This window comes from Sus scrofa, chromosome 14, assembly GCF_000003025.6.
Source record: "Sus scrofa isolate TJ Tabasco breed Duroc chromosome 14, Sscrofa11.1, whole genome shotgun sequence".
In the NCBI taxonomy this organism is placed as follows: domain Eukaryota; kingdom Metazoa; phylum Chordata; class Mammalia; order Artiodactyla; family Suidae; genus Sus; species Sus scrofa.
In genome coordinates this window covers 128,695,682-128,707,866 of record NC_010456.5, presented here as the reverse complement: position 1 = coordinate 128,707,866, position 12,185 = coordinate 128,695,682, and the positions used below count along the sequence as shown (strand labels likewise).

At 36.2% G+C, this 12,185-nt stretch overlaps 1 protein-coding gene across 1 annotated transcript in view; it reads left to right on the top strand.

Annotated features, from left to right (window-relative positions):
• CACUL1 (CDK2 associated cullin domain 1) overlaps positions 1-12,185 on the top strand; it is a 67,201-nt gene that overhangs the window by 41,239 nt on the left and 13,777 nt on the right. The window contains exons 5-7 of the mRNA XM_003483565.4: positions 1,244-1,346; positions 4,300-4,389; positions 11,704-11,842. Of these exons, the coding sequence (XP_003483613.3) occupies positions 1,244-1,346; positions 4,300-4,389; positions 11,704-11,842 (332 nt within the window). The remainder of the gene's footprint in view (positions 1-1,243; positions 1,347-4,299; positions 4,390-11,703; positions 11,843-12,185) is intronic.

The window sequence follows — 12,185 nt, the reverse complement described above, 5'->3', positions numbered from 1 at the left end:
GAACATTGGAAAGAATCTGTGTTATCAGTGGGGAACTACTATTTAAATAATTATGCAGCTAAAAATAATGACATGTCTGTATATTATTTTAAAGAAAAATCTTTTCAGGATACAATGTTAGGGGAAAAGGCAAGATGTAAAGCAGCATGTGTTGTATTTCCTCATTATCAAGTGTTTTCTTCTTTATTTGGGGGAAAAAAATCCCCAAAATGCAAGCAACATTTTAGAAAGAATATACAAAAGTTTTCGCAGTGTAGAATGGGACAGAAGGTGTGCTGCGGGAGACTTCTTTTTATTGCATACCCTTTTGCATAGTTTTATAATTATGTGCATGTTATTTTTATAACTTTTTAGAGAGGAAAAAAAAATGTTAAGAATCGAAAGTGACAGTGAGCAACTTAACGTTCCTCTTTCGATTTTATATTTTCCACTCCTGTGCATTGAGTTAACACTTAAACATGAACGAAGTCAATCTTTTTTGACTTGCCTGTCCTTCTCATTAGGATGCTTTTGACTGCAAGAAACAGAAAACCTGATTCAAAATGATTTAAGCAAATAAAGGAAAGTATTATCTCTTGTAAAAAAAAAAAAAAACCTCCAAAAATAAGACAGTCTCTAGGGTTGGTCGAATTTGTGGTTCAACAGTGTTAATCAGAGCTTCGGGTTTTTTTTTTTTTCCTCAGCTTCACACTTCTGCTTAATTTGTGCTCATGGTGTAAGATGACTCAGATACCTGTCATTCAAGCCTAGGTTCCCTTAGTCTGTTTGGGCTACCTTGGGTCCCTTGGCTACTGTTGAACCAAAGAGCATCCCTAATGAATGCCATAATAAGCTGAATGATCTAGACTCGTCATTGCAGTGGAGTGTAGGTTGGCAAGTCAACCAGTGCATGTCAGCCTGGTGCTGCCTCTAGATGATGATATAGTCGTTTAAAAGGGGATATTAAGTGCCTGTCATACAAGTGTGGTCCATTACATCCAGGTCTAGTTAATGTTGGGTATCTCCCCATGTTATTTGGAGTGTGTGGTTAATAGCATTTTATCTTCATGTGATTTTAACCCTGTTATAGGAAGACTAACTAATAGTGATGGGACTTTTGTTTTCTGATGTTGAGTTTTTATGTTTTCATTCATGCCTTTATGAATAGTTTCTTAAAATAATTTATTTTTTAGTGCTTCAGTTCCTTAGACAAATCATTTTCCCCTAATTGATGCACAGAAAAATAATTTATTGTCTTTATCAGAATAAGTTTTACATCGAAACCAAGCTGAACAGAGACTTAAAAGATGACCTTATAAAGCTGTTTACGGAACATGTTGCAGAAAAGCACATTTACAGCCTAATGCGTAAGTAATTCAACTTAGAAGGATGAGATAATGCTAGCAATTTTTTTTTGGGGGGGTGGATCAGAGAGCATTGGCATCTAAACCCTGATGTTGACATCTGAATCACAGAGCAAGTGTTGAAGTCCAGTTTATAGCGAGAGATACTGAAGAACTGAAAATGTGACTTGAAGGTCACCCAGTGAGCTGGGAGCAGCCAGGTCGTTGGACAGTGCTTTCATATCTGGCATGATACTTGCTGCTTTTTTTTCCCCCTCTGACATTGAGGGAAATATTAAGGAGTTCAGCCCTCACTTTGTTACTGGTGATTCTAGAAAGAGCACAGTGTTAATATCTGAAATTGGAGCACAGAATCCTCTCAGTTTCCTTATTTGTATTTTTTTTTTTAAAGGTATATATATCACAGTTAAGCTTGTGAGAAAGTAAGTCCTAAATTAAATAAAGCTTAGGAGAATTAAACATATGTAAAGTACCTAGCACCTATTAAATCCTTAATAAGTATTTTCTTCTTCTCTCAAGCTACTACTGTTCCCTTAAATTCTCATTTCTTTTTCCTTAGAAGGGGAGGTCAACTAGGAAGTCTTTCAAAGACTGTTTTCTACAAAGAGTTTTAAGTGAAGAGGATTTTAGTGAAATGTTAAATAAACCTTTTCAACTTTAGTAAGCTTTTGTTACTGAATGTAATTATTTCTAATTCATCCCAAATTAACTTATATACATTTTATGTGTAACTTAATTGGTGAATTTATCATTTCTTTATAGCTGTCAAATTTGACATAGGTGGTTATAGTTGTGTGGAGGTTGTTTGTAAATGTATATATTTGCCCACGTAATGAACTTGTGATTGATCTTGAAGGGTTAGTGGAAACAAGACTTATTTAGTAAAGTCCAAAACAGTTGCTCAAAAGGTAGGAAGATGGGTTAATAGAGATAGAGCCCCAGTTTGAGGTACATGTTGAATTTAGAGAGAACCTTGAGTAGACAAGACTCTAAGAACCTAAAATTGAGAATTTCAATTTTTAAACATTGTGTATTAAATAAAACAAGATTTTTTTGGATTGCCTAACATTTGTCATCCTTAAAATCTCTCTGGGCCATTCAAAATTATAACTATCTATTGATGATAAAATCGGAGGGATAAACTTTGGCCTCCATATTGTAAATTCATATGTAACTCATATTGTATGTTTGAAACTACAGAAATGCCAAGTGAGATGGTGTTTCCATTTTTATTTTTAAAAACCTTTTAAAATTTATTTCTTTTTAATTTTTAAACATTTTATTGGAAGAATTTTGATACAATTGTTTATTCTTTTTAAATACATCTGAGGTTAAGCAAAATACATACATGAATGTCTTCAGGTAGAAAAAAGTGAAATGTACATTTATGGGTTTGTGGTTAGGCAAATCATAATTGCTCTCTTTAGCACATCCAAACCAAATTACAACATAGTTGTTGACATTCAGCCTACTGTTGTACTCAAACATTTGCTTATAAATGGTTTGATGCCATAATCTTCAGCAAAGGAATCAAACCCAAATTCAAACTTGGCAATGTTTCAAAACCTTTTAAGACGGGAGGTAAAGTATTGGAGTGTCTAGAATATACTAAGAAGGGATTTGGCAATTTTTCATCCACAGTATTTCTTTTTTTTTTTTTTTTGTCTTTTGTTGTTGTTGCTATTTCTTGGGCCGCTCCCGCGGCATATGGAGGTTCCCAGGCTAGGGGTCGAATCGGAGATGTAGCCACCGGCCTACACCAGAGCCACAGCAATGTGGCATCCGAGCCGCGTCTGCAACCTATACCACAGCTCACGGCAACGCCGGATCGTTAACCCGCTGAGCAAGGGCAGGGACCGAACCCGCAACCTCATGGTTCCTAGTCGGATTCGTTAACCACTGCGCCACGACGGGAACTCCCATCCACAGTATTTCTAATATGAAAGACCCCATCCTGTTTATCAATCAGCTTCACAAAAGTTGCGGCAAAATATCGCTTTGGCAGAAATATCACTGAACTTGCTGCTGTTAGAGGGGCGTTTCCATTTTTTTTTAAAGCGTGGACAGAAGAAAACAGCTTATATAATTTTACAAGCCTGGCTTAGACCAAAATTATGCCAGGCTTTTGGGATATTTGCTTAGTAAATTATAGGTCTTTAAGAGATAAATTACAAATGGGCTGTTTTGAGTTAGTAGTATAGTGGATACTCCACTAAATGATGGAATTCATTTGTATCTGTTAATGATGCTATCTAGAGGAAGTATTCCTATCCATTTAAAAATATTTTAATAAGGTTTTAATAACCTAAAAGAAGACTGACTCTGTTGCCACGTTTAGTCAGGATCACGTGGTTACCAGAATCCTGAGCTCGGAAGGCATGAGACAGTGGTGGAATCTCTTGCTCTTACCTTTAGTAAGAAAGAAGTACATGCAGTTGTAACATTTAGGAACATGAGTTTCTGACTTCGATCTCACAGTTACTAGAATTACTAATAACATGTCTTTCAGAAAAAATTCCAAGAGCCTCATGTTTGGTGATTTGGGGGAAATGGTTGAGGGGGTTAGAGAACATTTCATTCCCCAAACGCAGCTCTTTTGAATCGTGAGCTTAATGGGAAGCACTTGTAGCTCTGTCACTAAGTGCCATGAACACTATTGCTTTTAGAAAGCTTTGCTTTATTTTCAGAACCTCTGTGAATTGAATCATTTCTGTTAGTGTTTCAGCAGCCCTGAACATATTTACTTGTTAAATTGAACCTCTCCTGCACTGGATTGAAAAAAAAAAAAAAGGAATCTTTATAGTCTATAAACACTTGGTTTGTTGTCCTCTTAGGCTGTTCTTTTCTTGCCCTTGTTTAGCCTTCAGTCTTTGTGAGAAATGGTGATAGAAAGAGAAACATTGACAGTCAATAAATGTTACATCATTTTTTGGACCTGTTTTTTTCTTTTTTTCAGCTTTACTTTTAGAAGCCCAGTCAACACCATTTCAGGTCACACCTTCAACTATGGCAAATATTGTGAAAGGCCTATACACTCTCAGACCAGGTAAACGTTCACCACTTCTTATAGGGGTTGGACTTGTTTGTTTATGGCAGTTCCAGCTCTGTCTGAACGGATCCTGTTTCTTTGTGTTTTCTGAGGTCTAGAGGTATTTGGAATTGTTATAGCTAATTTACATTATGAAATGTAAACTCAGGACTCACTTGGAAATCTTACTGTACTTGTGAAAACCAAAATGCAAGAAATAATTTGTAGGAGACACTTTAGATAAAGTTGAATCTCATGTCTCTTTTTTCATGAATCTCTCCTTCATTCTACGGATGTGCACATTCACAGTTCCGTCTTATTAGGGCTGTTAAATAATTTGCAAAAGGGATCTAAGGTGTTGGTAAGTGGCAGTCATTTCATAAGGGTATTTTGAGGAGAGAGAGAGAATAGCAGAACCAGAAATCAAAGATCACTGTATTCAAAAGCATGGTTTGTAAATTATCTTAATGTAACTGTCTTAGAATAAAAACCTTGTGCATTTAAAGGAATCTCAAGTTGTTTTTGTGTTTTTCTTCCTATTGGAAAGCCAGGACCTCAAACTCGTCATACAGTTATATACCCAGTTAAAAAATAGCCATAGGAGAGAGAGAGTATAGAAGTTCAGGGTAAAATAAAATTGTTCTTCAATCCAGAAGATTGAGGGGATGCTTTTTTTTTTTTTTTAATGGCCACACCCATGGCATATGGAAGTTTCTGGGCCAGGGATTGCGTCTGAGCCTCAGCTGCAACCTATGCTGCAGCTGTGGCAACACCAGAACCTTTAACTCACTGTGCCAGGCCAGGGCTTGAACCTGCACCTCTGCAGCGACCTAAGCTGCTGCATTTGAGGATTGAATGAAGTAAAATGTCCTCTAACGAGCTTAACATAATACTTGATAATGTAATAAGTGAGCTAATATTAACTGTTTTTACTACTGTCCAGCTGGATCCAGTGGTTATTTTATTTTAATTAATTGATCTCTTGACTTTTAGTTAATTTAGAAGATATGTCAGAATTTAGCTTGCTGAAATGGAAACAAAGTTAAAAAATGTGACATTAGGGATCAGAAGTACTTTCTTAGGCTACTTTAAACAATGACTTCTGGAGAACTCATTTACTTAAATTTAGTTAGGTTCTTGCTCTAGTCTTCATAATTTTTGAACAAATTATTCCTATAAACTAATTATATAAAATAACAGAAACGTTGCATATGTCCAGTGAACCGATGTATTTCTTTTCCTAGTTTCTTAGAATTTTTTAAATTACTTGATGAATTTTATTACATTAATAGTTGTACAACTGTCATCACAACCAAATTTTATAGCATTTCCATCCCAAACCCCCAGTGCATCCCCTCACCCTCCCCAGCCTGTCTCATTTGGAAACCGTAAGTTTTCAAAATCTGTGAGTCAGTATCTGTTCTGCAAAGAAGTTTCCATCTTTTTGTGTCATCTTTGATTTCTTTCATCAGTGTCTTATAGTTTTCAGAGAACAGGTCTTTTGTCTCTGTAAGTAGGTTTATTCCTAAGTATTTTATTTTATTTTTTTTGATACAATTGTAAATGGGATCGTTTCCCTAATTCTCTTTCTGATCTTTTCGTTGCTAGTATATAGAAATGCCGTTGATTTCTGTATATTAATTTTGTGTCTGCGACTTTGCCAAATTCATTGATGAGCTCTTAGTTTTCAGGTAGAGTCTTTAGGATTTTCTAGGTATGGTATTATGTCATCTGCAAATAGTGATAGTTTTACTTCTTCTCTTCCAATTTGGATTCCTTTTATTACTTTTTCTTCTCCGATTGCTGTGGCTAGGACTTCCAAAACTATGTTGAATAGTAGTGGCATGAGCAGACATCCTTGTTTGTTCCTGATCTCAGCAGGAATTCTTTCAGCTTTTCACCATTGAGAGTGATGTTAGTTCTGGGTTTGCCATATATGGCCTTTATTATGTTCAGTTAGGTTCCCTCTATGCCCACTTTCTGAAGGGTTTTATCAGAAATGGGTGTTGGATTTTGTCAAAGGTTTTTTCTGCGTCTATTGAGAGGCTCATATGGTTTTTATTCTTCAGTTTGTTAATGTGGTGTATCACACTGATTGATTTGCGGATATTGAAGAACCCTTGCATCCCTGGGATAAATCCCACTTGATCATGATGTTAATCCTTTTAATGTATTGTTGGATGTAGTTTGCTAGGATTTTGTTGAGGATTTTTGCATCGATGTTCATCAGTGAAATTGGCCTATAGTTTTCTTTTTTTGTGGAGTCTTTGTCTGGTTTTGGTACCAGGGTGATGGTGGCCTCATAGAATGAGTTTGGGAGTATCCCTTCCTCTGCAATTTTTTGAAATAGTTTCAGAAGGAGAGATGTTAGCTCTTCTCTAAATGTTTGATAGAATTCGCCTGTGAAGCCATCTGGTCCTGGACTTTTGCTTGTTGGAAGTTTTTTAATCACAGTTTCAATTTCAGTTCTTGTGATGGGTCCATTCATCTTTTCTATGTCGTCTTGGTTTAGTCTTGGAAGATTGTACTTTTCTAAGAATTTTCCATTTCTTCTAGGTTTTCCATTTTATTGGCATATAGTTGCATATAGTAGTCTCTTATGATCCTTTGTATTTCTATGATGTCCGTTGTTACTTCTCCTTTTTCATTTCTAATTTTATTGATTGAGTCCTCTCTCTTTTTTTCTTGATAAGTCTGACTAGGGGTTTATCAATTTTGTTGATCTTTTCAAAGAACCAGCTTTTCGTTTCATTGATGTTTTCTGTGGTTTTCTTCATTGATTTCTGCTCTGATCTTTATGATTTCTTTCCTTCTACTAACTTTACGTCCTGTCTGTTCTTCTGTCTCTGGCTCCTTTAGGTAATAGTTAGGTTGTTTATTTGAGCTTTTTCTTGTTTCTTGAGGTAGGCTTGTATTGCTATAAACTTCCCTCTTTGGACTGCTTTTGTTGCATCCCATAGGTTTTGGAGTATTGTATTTTCATTGTCATTTGCTTTTAGGTATTAAATTTCCTCTTTGATATCTTCAGTGATCTATTGGTTGTTTAGTAGCATGTTGTTTAGACTCCACGTGTTTGTGTTTTTTTCAGTTTTTTTCTTGTTGATTTCCAGTCTTGTAGCATTGTGGTCAGAAAAGATGCTTGATGTGATTTCAATTTTCTTAAAGTTACCGAGGCTTGATTTATGGCCCAGAATGTGATCAGTCCTAGAGAATGGCCCGTGTGCACTTGAGAAGAATGTGTATTCTGCTGCTTTTGAATGGAATATCCTATAAAATATTAAGTCCATCTGGTCTTATGCTTCATTTAGGACCTGTGTTTGCTTGTTGATTTTCTATCTGGATGATCTGTCCATTGCTGTAAGCAGGGTGTTAAAAGTCCCCCACTATTATTGTGTTACTGTCAATTTCTCCTTTTAAGGTTGTTAGCAGTTGCCTTATATATTGAGGTGATCCTATGTTGGTGCATATATATTCGCAATTGTTATATCTTCTTCTTGGATTGATCCTTTGATCATTATGTAATGTCCTTCCTTGTCTCTTATAATATTCTTTATTTTAAGGTATATTTTATCTGATATGAGTATTGCTGTTCCAGCTTTCTTTTGATTCCTGTTCGCATGGAATATTTTCTTCCATCCTCTCACTTTGAATTTGTATGTGTCCCTAGAAGTGAAATGGGTCTCTGGAAGATAGCATATATGTGGATCCTGTTTTTGTATCCATTCAGCCAGTGTTTGTCTTCTGGTTGGGGCGTTTAGTCCATTAACATTTAAGGTAATTATTGATATGTATGTTCTTATTGCCATTTTATTAATTGCTTTGGATTTGTTTTTGTTGCTCTTTTTTCTTCCCTTCTTCTCTTGTTCTCTCCTCTCCTGGTTTGATGACTATCTTTAGTGTTGTATTGGAGTTGATTTTTCTTATTTGTGTGTGTACCAATTGTAGAGTTTTGGTTTTCAGTTACCCTGAAGTTTTGATATAGGAGTCTATACAAGATTGTTTTACATTGTTGGTCTCTTAATTGCAAGTGCATCTCCAGTGTCCTGCATTTGTACCCTCCTCTTCTCATGATTTCTGATTTTGATAGCATATTTGTGTGTGGATGATTTCCTCCCTTTACTGTATACCTGCCTGTACTGGTGAGCCTTGTCATTTGTGGTATTTTTGTTTCTGGTTGTGGCCTTTTCTTTTCTGCCTAGAGAAGTTCCTTTAGTTTTTGTTGCGAAGCTGGCTTAGTGTTGCTGAATTCTCTTAGCTTTTGATTTCTCCTTCAAATCTGAATGAGAGCCTTGATGGGTAGAGTAATCTTGGTTGAGGTTTTTTCCTTTCATCACGTTAAGTATATTGTGCCACTCCCTTGGCCTGCAGAGATTCTGCTGAAAGATCTGCCATAACCTTATTGGGGTTCCCTTGTATGTTATTTGTTTCTTTTCCCTAGCTGCTTTCAAGATTTTCTCATCTTTAATTTTGGTCAGTTTGATTAATATGTGTCTCAGGTATTCCTCCTTGGGTTTATTTTATATGGTACTCGTTGTGCTTCCTAGATTTGAATGAGTTGTTCCTTTTCCATGTTAGGGAAGTTTTCAGCTTTTATCTCTAAATATTTTTTCTGTCCCTTTCTCTCTCCTCCTTCTGGCACCTCTGTAATACTGATATTTGCGTGTTTAACCTTGTCCCAGAGTTCTCTGAGACTCTCTTCATTTCTTTTCAATCATTTTTCTCTTTTTTGTTCCACATCAGTGATTCCCATTAGTCTGTAATTTCTTAGAATTTTGAATAGCATATTACAGAATGTGTTGAAAGTGGCTCATGAATTTTTTTTCAGTGCTGGGTTATGAATGATTGTTTTATTTTGGAAGATACCCAAGTGCAGTATGACAAATTTCTAAATTCTGCCTCCCAAGTGGGTAGTCTTATCAGCTCTGGCTTTTATCATAAATAACAAAATTGTAGAGTAAAACTAGTGACTAAGGGTCGAAAAACTTATAGGTACATGTTTATCTAAATGCTATTTTATCCAGGTTTGAGCACTTGTAATAGGTTTCATACTACTTGTGAGGAGAATTCTGTATTTGGAATTGTCCTTTTGAAAAGGTGAATTTTATCATAGACTAACCTTCTGTTGCCCCAGTATTTTCTGAGATACTATTAAACGTATTTTGACATTTACTTGTCTTGCCAGTACCCATTGTGTTCCTGGTTTGTTAAAGCACTTTATTCACCTGAAAGATTAAAGTTAAAATATTTTAAAAGTTGAATTTTAAATGTTAATCTTTCTTTCATTGTAGTACTTTGTTTTCTTTCTTTTTTCTTTTCATAGCTGCACATGCAGCATTTGGAAGTTCCTGGACTAGGAGTCAAATTGGAGCTGCACCTACTGGCCTGCACCACAACACCAGATCTGAGCCACATCTGTGACCTACACCACAGCTTGCAGCAACACCAGATACGTAACCCACTGAACAAGGCCAGGAATTGAACCCACATCCTCACAAAGACAATGTTGGGTCCTCAATCTGCTGAGCTGCAATAGGAAGTCCGTTTTGCAGTAGTTCTTGAGTGCTGATTTTTATATAATGGGTGCATCTGAATCATCCCTAAAAGTTTTAAATCGTAGATTCCTGGGCCCTAATCCTTGGAGATTCTGATAACAGTTACCATTTTATATGTGTTCCTCTTCAGTCTTTAGAAGCTTAGTCTAGGTGTACTTCCTGCCATCTCATCCTACCCTCCTTTAGTTAATGTACACATTTTTCTTTGTTTCTTCATCTTTATTGTAATGGTTCCCTAAAGTTCCATAAAATGTCAAACTACTTTGACTCCTTGCCAGCTCTGATTGATGCTTGAGTGGTTCCCCAGGACACTGAATTGAGACTCTTTCTAAGGCCATATTTGAGCTGAGCTAGGAGAGACACTGTTGAGAACATTTTGACATGAGTTTGTATAAGGGGTGAGTGGATTGGTCTTAGTGGTCTTTACGTCCCCCCCCTTTTTTACCCTGTCTCTGTTATTGTTGGACATTTTTTTTTTAACTTAGCAATGACCCAACATTGCATAGCATTAAATGCATTTTTTCTTCAGATTTAGAATTATTTATTTAGATTACAATTTTTAAAGTGAGCTTGCTGGATTAAATAGAGCATTGAAACATTTTATGGTTTTTGAAGTGTATCTAGACAAGATGTTTTCAAAAGGGGAAATTTGAAAGGGCTGAATCAAAAGAATCCCAAAGGGCATACGGGTGGTCGTTATTATTTGTACTTAGTGTTCATTGAGTGGGGGGAAGAGTGTATGTTTGCTTTAGCTTGAGTTTTTCTGAATATTAACAAAGCTATTCTGTTTATTTTTTTCTTGTAAATTATTCATTCCTGTCTTTAACCCATTTATCAAGTCTTACTGATTTGTTAAAATGCTTTATAATAAAGATACTAATTCATCTTTGTCATGTCTGTTGCAAATTTTTTCCTTAGACTTCTCTTTGTCTTATTTTGATGGGTGAACATTTATTTTTCTATAGATTATTTGCTTGATCTTTTATCATTTTACTATTTTGATAACCATTTAATTCTCTTTTCTTTTGTTGTTATGTATGTTTAATTTGCTATAATTCAGGATGGGTCAAAGTAGGTTTATATTTTAAAAGTACTTACCAGTTCTCTCTCTCACCCTCTCCTCATTTTTGTGGTATTTCTTTTTTTTATGTCTGCTGATTACCACATGTACTTGTCTTAATTAATGTTTAGAGAGCTAAGTACTTTCCACCAAACTTTTTCCCTCCATGTTCCCTCCCACTCAGAAATCTTTATTTCGCTCATGTTTTCTTCCATATTTAGCTCTAACAATTTTCATTAAATTTTGTGAAATCAGCAAAATGTAAAAATATTCACTTTCTGTAAATTCTATGTAGAAAGGAAATTTAACCTCTTTTATTGGGAGAGAGTGCACTAATTTTTTTCCCCATTTTAAGTTTGGTTTAGTATTTATTCTTATTCTTTTTGTTTGTTTTTGATCTTTTTAGGGCTGCACCTGCAGCATGTGGAGGTTCCCAGGCTGGAGGTCCAGTTGGAGCTGCAGCTGCCAGCCTACACCACAGCCACAGCAATGTGGGATCCAAGCTGCATCTGAAGTCTACACCACAGTGCATAGCAACGCCAGATCCCCAACCCACTGAGCGAGGCCAGGGATTGAACCTGCCCTCATTGATACCAGTTGGGTTCGCTAACCGCTGAGCCACAATGGGAACTCCTGTTCTTATTTTTTGAGAAAAAACTTTTCTATTTAACTTAATTTGCCTATATGGTTTACTTAATGAATCTTTTCCTTCCCTCACAGAGTGGGTTCAGATGGCTCCGACTCTATTTTCTAAATTTATTCCAAACATTCTCCCCCGGGCGGTGGAATCTGAACTTTCTGAATATGCTGCTCAAGATCAGAAACTTCAAAGAGAACTTATACAGAATGGTTTTACAAGGCAAGTTTTCTTTTCCTTTGGTGACAAAATATGTCCATTTCCTTAGGTCAGTTTGGCTTGGCTGGGGAGGGATGCTGGGGTTCCTAGAATGGCAGATGCTGTCCAAGAGTCAAGGCTGTGCTTCTGGGAGAGCGGTGTGTGGAAATGTTGGAGCTGGACCTTGATTTTATGGAAGTTGCCCTTTGCTTCGGTGGATTTTGAAGACAGGGCTTTTCTGTGGGTGGGCAGTTGGGCTGGTCATCTCTAGGAGCTCTTCCAGATTGTTCTGCACATTTGTAAACCTTGTAGAAATGCCATGACCAGTTTTAATGTACTTTTATGACTAAACTAGCAAATGACTCGT